The 18,272-nt window shown below is 33.3% G+C and overlaps 1 protein-coding gene across 12 annotated transcripts in view; it reads right to left on the bottom strand.

Moving 5' to 3' along the window:
* The window catches only part of CACNA2D1 (calcium voltage-gated channel auxiliary subunit alpha2delta 1), a 326,739-nt gene that overhangs the window by 121,240 nt on the left and 187,227 nt on the right, over positions 1–18,272 (bottom strand). For all 12 annotated transcript variants that reach the window (XM_015878850.3, XM_032442202.2, XM_015879288.3 and 9 more), the window contains exon 5: positions 6,705–6,749. In XM_015878850.3, the coding sequence (XP_015734336.1) occupies positions 6,705–6,749 (45 nt within the window). The remainder of the gene's footprint in view (positions 1–6,704; positions 6,750–18,272) is intronic.

The following is an 18,272-nucleotide window of genomic DNA, read 5'->3' as shown; positions in this document are numbered from 1 at the left end:
CACTTGCAATACATGCCACAGAGGAGAGCTGCAAGATTAGCTGTAAGACACCCTTTTACAAACCAACTTTAAAACTCTGAAAGACTACAAGTCAAAAAGCAAAAGATAATTGAAGAAGAAAAAGCACAGGTAGCACCTACCAAATGGGTGTTTCTAAAGCTAAAATCCAGATTCAGCCCACTCAAAGTGATATGACCCTTCCTATTCAGCCCATTTCAAAGTGACATGTCAAAACACTCACACAACACTGTTAAGTAGAATTTGGCGAAAAACAACTCAAGTACAAATAGCTATTTCTAATTCTATAAAAACTCAACAAATGATCACTTCATGTTCACTGCAATTGTTGTAACTCATGCATCTGATATTAGAAAGAAATATCCTCAAGGAAGCAATTTCCATTAAACTGATGATATGACATAAATTAAACCCCCGTACGGAGAATTCAAGATCTGCTCTTTTATGCAGATATGCCTTTCAGGTAGGATTCTCCGCTTTAAGAACATTCTCATCTTCTTAGGACATTGACGACTACAGTTATCACTCCTGCCATTATTATTTCAAAACTGTTTCACAGGTAGGAGGTAGCTTTGGGGCTGCCATATATTTCATTATCATGCATTTTTCTTTGCAGCCTTGAAAATATAGTCATTTGAGAGGAGAGTAGAGATGTGCAAATTGGAATAAAAGAATATAAGCCTGACATAGTTGGTTTTTTTTTTGTTTTTTTTTTTTTTTTTAACCAGCATACTTAAAAATAAATAAATAAAATAAAATAAAATAAAATAAAATAAAATAAAATAAAATAAAATAAAAAATGCAAGAACACTTGCTCCCTGTGGCAACAGAGCATTATAATTTCAATAAGGAGATTTCTTGTGATAACTTGAAATAGAAGGACCTGTGGTCTCACAATGACACCTGGTAAAAGATACACATTCCCAAAAATTTTGGTACTGCTGCTGTCAGCCAGGCACTCACTGTCAGCTCAGATGTTCATTTTTCAAAGTATGGCATCCAAATCACACAGTTAAAATGATAATAACAGATTTCAGATATGAAAAAGGGAAGTACACAGCAAAAACATTGGTATATATACTTTTTTAAAAGACCTAGAAGTCATATTAACATGAAATTGCACTACAAAATATGCATTATACCTAGCCTAAATTAGTCCAAATCTAAATTTACTCCTGGTCACTAGTGCCATAAAACTATAAAGCACCAGATATCTAATCCAGAGTATGTTCAGTCTTGTTTTCAACTAAAACTGGCTCTCTCACTGTAAGAGATTGTTTTTTATACCACTACCTCAGTGTTTGATGAAGGACACAGACTGATGAAGCCCAAGCAAGTTCTGGTCAAAGGCTGAGAAATCCTTTGTCTGAGGGACACAAATGGACAAGGCCAGGAACAACAAGATAGAGATAAGCTGTAGCTTAATGGCCAGGAAGCAGAATTTTGTGTGGGCATATCTTGAGGAAGATGGCCATCTCAGGGGGTGCACCCAGGGATGTCATGTAAGCAGAAAAAAGGGGGGATAAAAGAGGGATCAGCAACCATGAAGTCGGACCAACATTTGAACCGTTGTTTCTTAATCTTATGCCAGGTATACATACACCAAAGAACCTCCTCTAACTCCTATAAACTGGAGCAAGACATTCACTGTCTGACTCATTTTTAATAAGTTAATCATAACCTCAGAACCTACTTTGCAATACAAGACACCATAAATTAGTAGAGAAGAAACATGCTTGTATAAGCCTCTAAGCAAAGGCTGAACAGGTATCCAACAGTGCTGACAGTATGACTTTAAATGATCATCATTTCTGCTAGTGAAGAAGTAAATCTAGAAAAAATATCTGTTAGAAAATAATTATGTTATTTGCGTACTTCTGCCCAAGATTTACATTGGCCATAAATACAACTTCGGAAAACAAAGTTTGGAGTAAAAATTACTCTATTTTCAAAATATAAGAAGAGCATTTTCTGGAGCAAGTGGGGTGATTGATGCCAATATCTCTCCATTTTGAAATGAGGACATACATCACATATAAGGAAAATGGGTTACAGGTTGCCCATGTTTAACAGGAAGGATTAGGGTACTCAAAACAAACAAACAAACAAACAAACAAATAAATAAATAAATAAAATAAATCTAGAAAGAAGTGTGTGTATATATATATATATAGTGTATATATATATATATATATATATATATATATATATATATATATATTCCCCATAATTACCGCTATTATCAACTTACAAAGATCAGCATTTATGATGCAATTTTACTCTCAAGGAGATCTAGTATTTCTGATAGTCTATGGCTTCTTCATAAGGGGGAGTGGAGGGAAAAGCACTGATTTCTCTCTGGTGACAGCCACATGACCTGAGGGAATGACATAGAACTGTGTAAGGATGTTTCATGTTGGCTGTCAGAAAGGGGCTCACCACTGAAGACTGGAACAGTGTCCCCACAGCAGTGTCTGCACAACTCTCTCAGACATATGGTCTGATTTTTGAGTGGTCCTGTGTGGAGCCAGGAGTTGTACTTGATGAGAGTCCAATTTATGAGTCCCTTCCAGCCCAGGGTATTCTATAATTCTATAATATTATTCCAAAATAATTTTAATATTTTAAACAGCCATAGGTACGCTCAGGATTGTTCTGGAATCCACACGCTGGCCCTAATCACAGGGTCAGTTCACATTTTCTTTTCTACAGATACATACACTCCAAGGGGAATTCCAGAGCTTTTATGTCAATTACATGACATAAAACCAAAAACCACTACTACACATGAAAAATAACATCACATAGAGTACTGTTGTTAATCATGATGGCAATACTAACATCATATTGTATATAAAAAATCACTAATAAATCAGTGATGTTAAGTAGAAACACAACACTTGCCAGGAGACAAAACTGCCAGCTCCCAATTAAAGTGTAATGAATAACACCTTTGTGCTGTAAACTTCCAGAGAAGTTTGACTGCTTTAATGTTAAATAAATGTTTGTTTATTTGTAATGCTTAGACATTTCAGTTAAATCATGACAAAAGTACAGTCTGTTTTTCCTTAGGCTGTTATATCTTTTAAGGGAAGGAATTAATAAAAATATTAGAAGAAAATGCACTAAGGTAGGAAAAAAAGAATATGAAAAGAGAAGATCAGAGAAATAATAGGGGAGGAATCAAGGAGGAATGAAATAAAGCAATGGAGCAATTAAATACATACTGCATTACCAGAACCAATGGAAAAAGAAACATTCAATTTGGCAAGGTTCTATAAAGAAGACACAAAATCACTAGATATAAAATGAAGACCATTATGGAAATGAAAAAAGGAGTGAACAGTGAAGCAGAGACAACTGTAAAAAGGGTGGAGAACAAATGACAAGAAGAGAAAATGAGAAAAACAGGCAAAGCAATATTAACACCTTTGGGAAAGGGAATATTAATGTGGTACCATTCAGCTGTCCAATATACACCCTGCATCATTTGTACAGAGTGATCTGACACAAGTAGTTGACACGTGCAAACAGAAGTACACGACACAGGCCACGGTATATCAGATGGAAAGGGATCTAGGGAACAGGACAGTGAATGAAACCCCATGAGATCTGTATTAAATTACAAGTTTTGCCATTACCTTCCTATGTGATACAAAAAATGAGAATATAATACCTCCTACCTTGTTGTGAAGATAAAACCCATTAATTATCATGAAGTGCTAATATATTGCAACACTATGATGGAAATGAGCAAGTAGAATCTAATTACTGCTGTAGTATGAAGAGTATGAAAGTTGAATTATTGACTGATGGACTAAGAGCTTACAAATTAATTGTTTTATCTGGGAGACTAAGGCAAAAGTACATACCTATTTTTCCTTAAAGTCCAAGTAAACACTGACAGTAGATTCTAAAAGACTCATCTAAAAGACTACAGATAGAAATGAAAGAGTAGGATTTTCTGAATGTGGTACAAGAACGGGAAGAAGGTAAATAAAATACAGTGAAAAATGTTAATATACACACAAAAATAATACGTCGACTTAAGACAGAGAATTGTTAATCTTGTCAAGCTATGACTTTAAAGGATTTGGAGCTAAGACAAGAAAGCTGGATCTGTGAGATGAATTTCTTCTAATTTTTAAACATCTAAAAGTTACAATTTGAAAGATTTAAGAGAGAAACACATACCTGAAAGTCATTCAGCTGACCTGTGTCAAATACTCAGCCCAGAATAAACCAAATACCTGTACGCAGTGACTAGGTTAATCTCAGATACCTAATTTTAATGAATAAATTACTGGTACTAATTATACCTGCTTTTACTTTTAGAAAATAAACAACAAAAAACTGTCAGGTAGTATGACTAAATAAAGGTTTATGGCATAAAAGAACAGAAAGTATGAATTTCTCATGCAACAAAAAAAAAAAAAAAAAAAAAAAAAAAAAAAAAAAGGATGGCAGAAGCAGTTTCACAGGTCATTGTTTCAGGAAAGATTCATTTAAAATCTCTGCCTATGAAAAAGGTGCTAAATTGTCTCATCTGTTTCATATACACTCATTGCCAAGATTTCCATAACTAAAATATCTGATTTATTTTAAGACAATCTACACATAAGGTGATGTACAAGTAGGCTGACTAGTAAGGCTTGTGAGTGCCTTCAGAGCCCCAACACACTGCTACTTACTCACTACGTCAACACTTCATCCCCAAACTAAACTGTCAGAGACCCCGTTGAGGAGGTACCATTAGGTATATGAGACCTAATCTATATTTGAATAATAGAGGTGTGCTACTCTAAACAGCACTCTAGAGCAAAGGCATTAGTTTTTGTCTACAGTTCCTTTGTTAACTACAAGGTAGTCTTCCTAAGATGAAGTTGAACATTATGAACATCTTCCTTGCCCACAAATGCCCTACAATCTGATAATTTTCAGCTGTATTAGTGGGAAATTTCATTTTCTTATTGTCATCAGAGCTTATCAAGAATCACCTCTTATATTAAAGCTTAAGGAGGATATTTTTTAGCATTGTTATGTAAAACTCAGCTTTATTAAACAACAACAACAAAAAAGAATTTACTGTAAATTTTACTAGGATGAACAAATACAGGCACTAAAAGAAAGGCTGAACCAAGAAGAAGGATTGGTGGCTAAGATATTTAATTAGAACTCATGGGAAAATTGTCTTCAGTTCAGCCACAAAAAGATTATATAGCCAGAAAGGCGTAAATGCTACAGTGTTACTTGTTTATTGACAGGTTGGCCATGACTAAAAAGAAGCTATTTTTAGCTCAACAATAATGATTATTAAGACTTCACTCCAAGTGCTTAAAAGGACAGAAAAACAAAACAAAACAAAACAAAACAAAACAAAAATTTCACACAGAAATAAAAATAGGAGTTCTGGTGGAGTAAAACTGTTTTTCTCCAAAAGGAAAAAAAAAATATCTGAAATAAAATCAAAGAAATAAGTAAACTATGAAACAAAATTTCCTTTTATGCTTTGCCTAATCAATTTGAATTCACCTCAAGACCTTTCCCAATACCAATTGCATCATTACATAAACTGCTGGCTTTTTCATTGCAGACTATAATTTACCATTGCTGAACTATATGGTACATTTACCTTCAAAAGCTAAATGAAATCCAGTTTCATAACTAATGTGTCCCTGAAATACTAGTGAATCTAATCATGAAAACAAACAAACAAGCAAACAAACAAAAAAAACCTATCTTTCAAATTAAGGTTAGTTTTAAGAAGGCATACACATTACAGAATTTGAGACTATTGATTTGTTTGTGGTATCTGAAATCCAGTACTCATAATTCTATACAAGCGTATCAAATAGTTTTGCTTGACATGATATATGTACCTTCTTTAATTGCTTTACAGCAGAAGCATCAATTACAATAGTGATGCCATCAATCTCTAAAGAATACTTGATTAAAAAGAGCAAATGATGCATGCTGGCACTTCTCGTTGATACATTTACAAAATCTTTTCTGTGGCCTTATAAATTAAATCTATAATGAAGACAAGAGGTTGTATTATCTCAAGAGAAGGTGATGATAACTTGCCTTCTCTCAAGACATTAAGATTTTTAATATTTAAAACCAGATAAGAAAATTCAAATTGCTTGATGTAATAGTTTAGTAGAACTAGACATTGAAATCCCATACATTTTCTCTAAAATTTGAGAGCGGAGTTTCAGTTTCTCACAACCTTGTTACACACATATGAACGATCACAAAATGCATGAAAACAGTTACTCAATTACATTTTCTATCTGCTTCTGTCTCTCCTGGAATAGTTCTTTGTGAGAATACAGAATAAAATAGGACTCCTTCTGAGTAAATTATTTATGTTTCTCATTTAGATTCCCATATCCTATAATCATAATTATATTACATTTCAAAAAGTGAATGCTGTCAGGATATTTTTCTTCCTACACATTCCCTGATCAGCAACTCAATGCAGCGTATGAACAAACCAGGTGTCTTGAGAATTAGAATGAAAAATACTATCTGGCTCTTCAGAAAATATGTAAAGATGTTTCTAAGTTTAAGATTTTCCTCCTTCTGCAAAATATTTAAATGTTTGCTTAGTAATTGATTAATCTTTTCATTCCATTAATGCTCTGAGATTATAGGCAATGAAAGAAAAAAATATATATACTTACATCATTCTGATCATCTTTTGCATTGTAATAGATTATATCATTATTCTGTAAAAGAAGAAAAGGACATTTGTTAAATTAGGGCATAAATTTCACTAGCAGCAATCTGTACTAAAATATAGAGGTAAACCTGCAACTCTTTATACATTCTCTTTGAAATATTACAGAGTAACATGTTGCACGTAACCTTTCCCATTCCCATATTCAACTTAATTCATTTGATAATTTATCTTTGGGAAATTTTGTAAGATGTGCTAAGAGCTAGAAAAGTACACATTGTGTGGGATGAAATCCAGAGCTTATAGAGGACCTCTGTAATCTCCTCAATCAAGCTGTAATGAAGATTTTTCAGGTAATTAGGTGATTCATGCATAAGAAAATCCAGCAGATAAAAGCATGATAAGTATTTGCTGCACAAATTTATTGGTTTAAACCACAGAGCAAAAACAAAAAAATTAGAAAGCACATTACAAGAAACTCTAACTGCTCTAGTGTACAATGGAGCATGGGAGCCCTACAGAAGCACGGTACCACATCATTCATACAAAGCAATGAAGGAGAATATCACTCATTACCAAATTATTACCAAATCAGCCAGCAAATCAATTCAGTAAAATATCTATAGTGGTTTGAAACTTTTGGAGTTGTCTGTGGAACATATATATTTTTTTTCTCTTGAAATGTTTCTGAACCATAGCTTTCCAATAAATTTAAGTTCTCTATTGTACCTTATAGTTTTTCTTACACTTTTTAGAATGAAATAACAGTTATATGCAACTGTTATGAACAGTACATATATACATATATACATATACATTTTTTTTTTAAAGTCCTAGTAATCCTGAACAAAAAAAAAAGCATTAGCCAACCTTTGTCACATCCAATGTCTTGTATAAAATAAGCAGCTGAATGTATTCTCTGAAATTAATCTTATTTCTTTTGATGGTAAGCAATACCTTTGGACCACATGAATCTAACAAAAACCTCACCCCAAAGTTCCCTTTTCTTTTATGAACACAAACAGGAAAGAATGATTTCAGTAATCATTTTTCATGTGGGCAAGACAAAGAAAATTATTACTTGCTTTTAAAAAGTACCTTGACATGCTACAAGTTAATGCACTTCACCTGTGTAAATGATCTCTTTCCTTCATAAATAATGATACTGTTCATTCTCATTTGTGACCTTTTTGAGATGTGCACATGAAGTATGTCATAGATGAGCTAAACGTCAATATGAAGTAAATGTTGCTAACATAGCCTCATCCTCTTTGCCTCAAAATGCACTTTTCCAAGTTTACATCAAAACACTGTTCTGCTCTCAGATCAGTATGTTTCACATTGGTGTCTGGGTGCCTAAGACAGAGAACATAGTATGATGCAGATAAGGGATGAAACTCCTTTCATAATTTGGCATGACCTGTAGCCATCATTATTAAAGGCAAGCATTAATTGTTTATTCATTTATTACTTGATTATTAATAACAAAATCGCAGAATCATAGACAATTCTACATTGAAAAGAACACATGAAGGTCAAGTACTATGTCTGACTCCACAGAGAACCACTCAAGATTCAAACTCTATTCTGAAAGCACTTTCAAAAGGCTTCTTCAACTCCAGCAGGCTTGCAGCCACGTCTACTGCCCAGGGGAGCCTGCTTCAGGGACCCTCTTTGTAAAAAAAAAAAAAACAAACACAAACTTTTTCCTAGTATTCAACCTGAACCTCTGAACCTGACCATAAAAAACTTGTAGAAGCCTTGAAGTACGTTGCAAGAGGTAGAAGATTCAACTTTTTTGAACACGTTTTATTTTATATCAGGCTGTGTACAGAAACAACTGTAAATTGATCTGTTTATAAAGCTCTCTGATTTATTGGCAGGCAACATTTAAAACCACTCAAGACCCTGTCCTGAGTGTTGGAAATGTTAGTGCAAGTGTTTTGAACAGGTTCCATTAAACAAAAATTTGTTTCAGTGTTTCAGTTCAGAATACAAGGAAAGAGGCATACATCTCCCACCCTGCCTCCCTATGGCATTACAGCAGTTCGGTAATTCTTTCTAAGTTTTTCTTCAGGAAAAACATGACCAGAAAAAAAAAGAAAAAAAGAAGAAGAAAAAAAAAAAAGTAATACAGACATATTTATCTAGGTAATTAATATATATTAATGATTTCATTTTAAAAATGATTCCTTATTGTCATGGTAATTTTTTCCCCATTCTTTTATATAGTTACTTGTTTAATTTGACAAAAGGTATCACAACATTCCTATCTACTTCTACTGGACTAAATAAAATACTTCTAACCACCTATTAAAATTTTATGCTTTAGATACAGACATTTTTACTGGTTAATTAAATTAACACCCCCAACATGAATTAGATACTTTGTTACACTATACTTGTCTGGTAGTTCATTTTCCTGCCTGCAGACATTACTTACACGATGCATAAACTAAAACTGACATTGGTCACATCTCACTGCTTTTAATATAGAAAATGAGGTACATAGTGCTGCTACACAACATTGAGCACTGTACAGTTCACAGATTAGATTCACGGATCAGTTGAATCTTTAGTGGAAAATTTTTCATAATTTAACCACTTCTAGATGTGGCAAGTTCAAATTGTTTTGTTGCTGGTTGTCAAGGAAGTAGTTATTTATTTATTAACTCACTGGCACAAAGAATTGTAATGACATGCTCTTATAGACTTCTGCACCACTAACCCATCAGGTAATACTGCACAGTTTTTCAGCAAGCTTAAGATGAAATGTAATACCGCTGATTTTATTTTATTTTTTTTTTCATTTTTGTATACAGTTTTCATTACTGTTTGTAGTTTGAAAAAGTGAAGAGCAGTTTTTGCAGTCATAATTTCCCTTCCAGAGAGAACAGTTCCAGTATTTAACAGTGATATGAAAGGAAAAAAAGATGTACAGACCAGCTTATTAGTATTTCTTAAGTGACTCAGCATTCTTCTAGCTTCATAAACTTTCTCCATCCACAATTCCACTGATATTATTTACAAATGTTAGACTGTAACATTTGTTATAACATGTTATAACAGTGTTATAACATAACACTGTCTTTACTATGTTTTCCATCTAGGGGTGCTAGCTGACAGCCAGCTGAACATGAGCCAGAAGTGTGCCTGGTGGCCAAGAAGTCCAATGTCATCCTGGCTTTTATTAGAAACAGGGCTACCAGCAAGAGCAAATAAGTGATCATCTCTCTGAACTCACTTCTGGTGAGGCCACACGTTGAGTAGTGTGTTCAGTTATGGGCCCCTCATTACAAGACCCTGAGGTACAGGATCATGTCCAAAGTAGGGAAGCAAAGCTGTGAGGATTCTGGAGCACAAGTCTTATGAGGAGCAGCTGAGGAAACTGAGAATTTTTAGTCCAAAGAGGCTTGTGACAAGGTGGGGTGCTGTTCTCTTCTCCCAGGTAACTAGAGAAAGTATGAGAGGCAATGGCTTTAAGCTCTAGGAGATTTAGCTTGGGTACTGTGAAAGTTTATTCTCTGAAAGTCTGTTCAAGCATCAGAACAGGTTGCCAGGGAAGCAGTAGTCACCATCACTGAAGGTGTGTAAGAAACATGGAGATGTGACACTGAGGGACATGGGTTAGTGGGCATAGTAAGGATAAGTTGATGGTTGGTCTAGATGATTCTAGGGGTCTTTTCTAATTTCATTGACTCAATAATTCTATTCTATAAAACTATATCTGATCCTTGCAAATACTTCAGTGTGTAGTGATAACATGCAAAGTTATAGGCGTAACTCAGTTCCACATAGTACCAAAGGTGAAAGTTCCTTTTCACCCCTACCATTCACTCACGTAGATAACCCTGCACTATAAAATTAGTGTTAGAATTCCAAATTTTAATGAAACACAGAGCAAAAGCTCTTTTCCTGTTCTTTAACCTGATATTATAATGATACCTACAAGGATTCTTTTGTTCTGCTGGTAAAAGTAAGAAACCAAGAATAAAACAAACCTAGTAACAAATATATTTCTGATTTCCTTCTGGTTGATGTTATACATTATATTGGCTTGTTTGGGATGCATAAATGCAGGTACTGTTTAAAGCTGGAAACCATCCGGTAAATGCACATGGCAAAGTAAATGTCCATATCTTTATGGATCCTCGTGTAGTTAGGGTTCAGGAATAAACATAATTATTTCTAGATTGTACATTTGTTTTCAACTTTTCTACTTGCACAGAATGATATGCAGTCTTCTTACTTATGACTACACAGCTTAAAAATATATTCTTAAAACTACAGAATCAAATTTGGAGAACACTTTAAAATCACATATTAGTCCAAAACACTTAGAAGAGACACAGATCAGAAGGGAAAGAACTAGTAGTCTTATTGCTGAGTGCACAGTAATAAATACACTGATAACATTCTTATATTCTCTCATTCATAGACATACCAAGCAGCTGAATACTCGGAGGATTAAATTAGTGTAAATGTTTACAAATATTAAAAAATATTCCCTCAAGTGCTTGTAAAGCCACCTGCTTCAATTTGAACACTGTCTTGCATCTCTTTCCACAAAGCTGTTCAAAAACAAAAAAAGATCACTCTAATACCTTTAGAATAATTAAAATTTAAATCCATTCCAATAAATCCTATGATAAATAATCACCGAGTTTTAGTTTAATCCTTTTCACAGTCTGATATCCAGTTTAAGGCACAATTAGACTCTTAAGAAAAGAAAGCTAATACAAAAATATTTCTGCTTCTGCAAGAAATAACATTAGGGAATAAAAATCTACAAATGGAAAAATGAATTATTACAATCTGTTTTATTACAGCTTTGTAATTCTTTGTAAGTGAAATGGCACACGTGAAATAAGGAGATTACTATTACACATATACATTTTTCTTCAGTATCTATGAGCTGGAATATTGACTTACGTCTTCTACTTAGAGAGAATATGGAGCTGAACAAAATAGTAAGTAAACACAACTTACTATGTCTAAACAATGGATCTAAGAAATGTATCAGGAAAGCATATGTAATTTAGAACAAGATCTTAAAATAAATAAATAAATAAATAATTGACAAATGTGAAATTTAGCAGCAAGCCATTTTTAAAATATTTCCCCATATCACTCTTCATATGGACATATGAGCCACAGAAATTTCACTTGCCTTAAGAACTAGCTTCTCACAATAATAAAATTAACACTCTAATTACAGTTTTTAGTCAAGATCTGCATTAAAATTTATGATAAGCCTACTCTGCAAATGGCTTAAGATTCTATTGAGACTACTAATTTGAATAAGAAGTTTATGGCAAAGATTACAAGAAGGATTACACAAAGAAAGACTAAAAGTGCTGCATGCTGTCATTAAATATACTTTGTTTTTAAAGGCAATAAAGAACAATTTTATTAAACACTCACGGTATATTCCTCCACTGAGATTACCAGTTCATGAATGCTTAGATATATAATCGGTTTTCATGGGATGGATGCATAGTGCCTGTTCACGTGCCAACTAATATTATAATCAAATTGAGTAATTTATTATTAATCTGCATGCTGGACTAAGTGTGACTAAAGCATACACTCTGGATACAAAGGAATCATTAACCAGGACTAAAACCCCACTTATATAAAACAACAACAACAACAACAAAACAATATAAACATTATTTTCAATTTTGATTTTTTTTTTCCTGAATTAGAAGATACAATATAGAAAAGCCAATATCTTCTTTGTCGTTTTAACTGATGCTGTATTTTTGAAAGACATTAAATGCAAACAATCCAGCTAAGCTTCAAAGAACTTCTATTTTGAAGATAAAAAACTTGTACAGTGAACATAAATTCAGATAATTAAGTCAAGTACAATAATACAGAAAAAAATTTAAAAAACACAAAATCTATTTCATTTGCTTTCCTACAAATGCTGGACAGAGATAGAGAGATGCTACTTTGCCAAATCATGGTATTTTTGTGGCATATGGTAGGCAAAATATAAACATACTTGTAAGTGTAAATACTTGTTAAAAATGGAAGATCACGTTGCTACACTTTTTGAACCTACTGGTTACAGGAGGATCCTGACCTTGCTAGGATCGTGAACTGAGTAGCTGAGTATGTCAAGAACCACAGCAAACAGACTGTGTGTGGTGAGACACAATAAACCTCAGTACAAGTTATGCATCAGTGAATGACATGAAATTATGTGAAATACCGGTAAATCATGATAACAGATTGATTTAACTGGCAGCCTGTGACAATGTCAGCCTATAAAAAAACAGCAATACAGGCCATACAGAAACACTGCCAAGCAGTGACATACCTAGAAATCCAAGCATCAAAGTGGAACCCGTCCCCATCAGAGCTGAATCACTGCCCAGTATCCTGCTGGTATCTCCAGCTGGGCTGTGCCAACCCACCTGCACTGTGGCCAGGGTATGTATCAGCTAACTCTATGCATGGAGCACAGGTGTGAAATGACTGCTCTGCCTAACCCTACCCTTCACTTGATCCACTTCAGAACATGAGCTTCAAAGCAGCACACTGTCTTTTCTCACTGCTCCTTTTCTCACCATGACAATATCCAATTATAAACTAATTTTATACATGCTTGATTTTTTGAGGGCAAATGGTAATCAGTAAAGCTGAGTAAGAAGTCACACATTTACGCATAGACTCATATATGCATAGTCATGCACACTAGATTGCAGGAACAGCCTTGGTAACTGAAAGACTTCTGTTTTCATATCTCTAGAATGGATTATATAAAGGGCTACAGAATTTAAACTGAGAAGTAAAACAGAGCAAGAGGCTTTGCATAAGGAAAGCCTGTTGTTTTTCTAGCAGTACACAATCTATTTGTGTTGTTTTGTTTTTCTCTTATATGAAAAGAAACAATTAATTTTAGAAAAAAAGTACACGATTTGCTTACTTTCACCACTGTGTAATCAACAGTGAAACTGCTAGCCAGGAGGACCACATGTAATGTAATTTAAAATCCTTGGGATGAGCAGTTATTTCCAACTCTAAAAGGAAGTATGCTGCAGAACAGCTCTGTATGACTAAATAGCACTACAGATATTAATAAAGCTTCAGTTCTTCACACTGAGAATTCAAAGAACCAATGGCAAGATTCCCTGATGCAAGCCTTATCAGTGTTAAGCAGGGTGGCAAGATAAGAGGCTCTTGCTCTTTAATCGTTCTCAGTATTTAAGAATATATTATTTTCTAATCATGTAGCCACTTGAACACAATGTTGAAACAGCTTGAAATTCCTTCAGAAAATATTTAAAATAGTTTTTGCATATGTTTTTCTTATCTTTGAAATAAAAGTATGATATAGAGGCAGTATAGCAAATGCCATCAAATTTTCACAGTCTTATCTGAAGATTACATTATGTTCTGAGGAATTTTTCAAATAATTGTACGTATTTCAATCTGAACTTAGATTCAGTGAATTCAATAGAAAACCCTCTGTAAAAGGTCCTGTACAGAAACATTTTTCATGCTAGGAATGTAAAGTTAATAATAACAGTACGGTACTCACAATGCATTCAAATTTCAATATCCCTCTGACCCACCCTGGTAAGTAACAATAGGTCATAATTCATAACAGTGATTTCCCCTTCCCATTATACCATTCAAATTGTTCTCAGTGTTCTTACAATCTCCCCAAAGAGTAATAAAAAATAGTAGAATTTTATGTTCATGCATGTATCACAAATGAAGAGAACACAAAAGAAAAAGGATGGTGTTCTGCAGTTGCTGAGTTTGAAACAGCTATTAAATTTACATGAAATGATTCTATTAACTACCTTGTATTTTCCTTTTAGTCAAGTGTAAGATGGCCATACATGGATATATATAAAATTTTTGGCAAATACATAATTCCAAAAGATTCAAATAGCTGCTAATCTTCTCATCATAATAACCTCCCCAAAGTACTAGCACCTGACAATGACTTCTTTTTATAAGACAAAATTCAATTGATTACAAAGAAGTTTTCCAGGTGGGAAAATGAAATAAATTCATTAGCACCTCATTAACCTCTGTATCAAACTATCCTATCAGTTTAATTAAAGCAGCAAAGTATGTTTGTTTTAATTTATTCAGCATTAATTTATTTAGTTGGTGAAATAACATAATAAGTAACATAATTTGTCAAAACTGATTGTAAATTTTATACACATTGTAAAGACTGTGAGCAGCACAGTACAGGAGCCTAGTTATATAATTTTTTTTACTGAGAAAGTGGTCAGTTACTAGAAAAAGCTGCTCAGAGAAGCTGTGGATGCCCCTTGAAGGCCAGGTTGGATGGGGCTTTGGGCAATTCAGTCTAGTACTTGGTCTTGTGACTGGAAATCTTATGCCTTTGGAACTTGATGATGCTTGTCCCTCCCAATCCAAGTCATTCTATGATTCTACAATTTATATGCATATTTTGCTCTATCAGAACTAAATATAGCAAATATTTGAGTTCTCCAACAAATACAAATACACCCAAAACAGCATAGGAAATTGTATACTTTAAATAAATGTGCATACATACATGTGTTTGCATTATATATATTTGTCACGGGAAAATCTACCTACGCCCATGACAAAACCATGACAATACTATACTTAAAATATCTATCTATCTGTCTGTCTGTCTGTCTATCTATCTATCTATGCTATATATAATACTAATATATATTTTTAAACACACACTGAGCACAGTCAAAGGCAGTGAGCTTAAATTTGTGACACTGCTATCATGTTTTCACCAATCAGAGATAATCAAATTGATTAAGAATGGTACAATAAACATTACTAAATATATATAACATGAACAAAAATTTAATCATGTCATCAAAGCCTTAAGTCACATGATAGAACAGTGGAATAAAAAAGGCTGGTGTCTTGGTTTTCCATATTGTTGATGGAAACCTTATCCAAAACCACCTGCACACCAAGGAGAACACTAACCAGAGTAATTAGATTGCCTTTCTGGAGTTTCATCACCTCAAAATTCAGTGCTGAGAACAAAAGTTAAATGCTTGTGTTTATTTTTTAAATTATATTTCTCCCACTTTTTGAATGCAGACTCATATTCATTTAGCCCATGCTAAAAAAAAAAAAAAAAAAAAAAAAAAGAAAATAAAATTAAAAAAAACATTATTTCAGCATATGCTCAGTTCCAAACCAATCCATTAATTTGAAATTGCTGCTTGATCCATGCAGTTTATTTTATTAGGTTACTGAATATGTAGCAATCTGTATTTCATATATACAGTGAAAATAAAATGTAAGAATATTTTCCCTACTGAAATTAAACCACACAAAATCAAATCGACATTATCAAAACAGTATTGATTTCAACCTCCTGCAAAATCTTTAAGTTTTAACACACATTTAGAGGTTTAATTCAGATAAATGTGATAGTCTATGCAATTTCAATTTCTATATATTTATGTCCACATCTTTTTCAAAAATGCATTGAAGTGGAGGTTGGAAACATTGCGTAACACTTTTTAACTTTTACATGCATGCTCATGCCTTGAGAATATGTCCTATAGCTGATATGTTCCACAATAAATAAATAAATTCCTGTGCTATTTAAATTTCATCTATTTATCTTATCCCAAAGTAATCATATCTAGCAAGGAATGTATTACAGAAAGTCATTGGAATTACATTTGAACAAAAGAAAACCAGATAACATTTATGTCTTAGAAGAATCTCATTCCAATAGGGAAAATGAATAATTAAACAAACAGATAAATAAATAAATAAATAATAAAGCAGCTGCATCAATAGTAGTAGCTGAGGGGCTTAGATATATCTTTCCTTCTTCTTATTTTTCTTTTTCTTTTTTTTTTCTTTTTTTTTTTTTAATATTAAAAAAAAGAAAAAATCTAAAAGAATAAGATACAATAAAGTTGCACTTCTGCTGGGAAAATAAACACAGTATTTTTGGCTTAGTATGAATTACTTTGTGATACGGGAGAAACAAATTTTCATATATAAATTGTGATAGTCTGATGCAAACTTTGGACCACATCTTTCATAGCTGGCACTGACCTGTCAAATTAATTATCTTCTTTGCATAAAACTTTAGAAATAAATTTATTTCCTTCCTTGTCTGCAGCATGTATTTGCTTTATTCTTCCAATAACTGCAAATAATAACTGTAAATCTTAAAAAAAAAAAAAAAAAAAGCCATAGAGATTTAAAATATAAAAAACTATGTTATATTGCATTTAAACCACAGCAATTGCTATTCCTTATCCTAGACAACCTGTCTGAAGACTAGGAAAAAAAACACAATTATATCTGTCCATTTTATTCAAAATGTGAAAAGTTCATTTTCAAAAGATAATTAAGTTGAATGCTTTTCATACTATGTCATCTTTTCACACTTATTTGGTTCACAGACATAATAAATGTGTCTGGTGTATTGACTTTTAATTATATTAAGAGTTCTTACTAACATAAATAATACCCTGCTCATTAAGATTTTACTGTAAATGATTTTACTAGATCTGAGAAGTCTTGGAAGGAAAACAACTACAGCCAGTAGTTACCAGGCTTAAGAAATATCCCGTGCTCACCTAATTAATAAAGACAGGAGTTGTAATTTAATTATTCAGCTCTGACATCTATTTTGTGCATGTCTCGCACTCAATCACTGTAATAAAGCAAAGTTCTGTGAGTACACCGTAATTCAGAAGCAGTTCAGTAGCATGAGACAAATCAGGTGCTGTAAAACGTCATTCATATTCCTATTTAACGTAAAATGATGAGTAATTTTCTAGTTAATCATTACAAGCAAAAGGACCATATCACTAATAATTAAAACATAATTTCCTTTCTTCCTAATTATTGGACACATTACACTGGTGTGCTGCATTTCATGCAGAACATCTCTATGATTTAAGAGCTGTATCAATGCCTTGCAATTAGATTTTTCTTTTTGCATATAATAACTGAACTGAGTTAAAAGTTATTTGTGTTTTCTTCTATAGACCATGACAGGGCTTTTTGCTTGCCATCCATTTGCTACTTCTGTCACGAACTGCAAAGATATATGGAGGCAACCAGCTATTTAAGTGTATTCATTTCTATCAAAAATGCAGCCATACCCTGAGAGCCAGACTAGAAACAGACACAGCAGCCAACATTAGACTGCAAAATGTAATTAAAGCCCACTTTGACTAAAACAAAACCTTGGAAAACAAGACTGGCAGCTGTTGGCTGCAAATAGGATGGAGAGAACACCATTCTCTCATGTGAATAATGTGTTCTCCCTTAGAAACAGTTTTCAGCCAAAGGCTGCACATATGTTTCAGGCAGCACATGCAACAACCCTGATCTCCAGTGACCGTTCCTGAATTAATGTTCCAGTTTTCTCCATTTCTTCTAACTCTCCAAAACCTGCTCAGGGACAGTAGTTAGGACAGTCTGTGCTTTTAACAACTCACAGGAGAAGTTCTAAATTTGTACACCTTCCAGTAAATTTCTAGAAGATTTTTAAAACAGAAAACTATTTTTCTGGGCCAAGAAATATTAAATTTCACACCATTTT

Source organism: Coturnix japonica, chromosome 1, assembly GCF_054131305.1.
Source record: "Coturnix japonica strain WE chromosome 1, WE-NBRP24, whole genome shotgun sequence".
Lineage (NCBI taxonomy): Eukaryota > Metazoa > Chordata > Aves > Galliformes > Phasianidae > Coturnix > Coturnix japonica.
The sequence above is the reverse complement of the archived record's forward strand: the minus strand, read 5'-3'. Positions and strand labels throughout refer to the sequence as shown.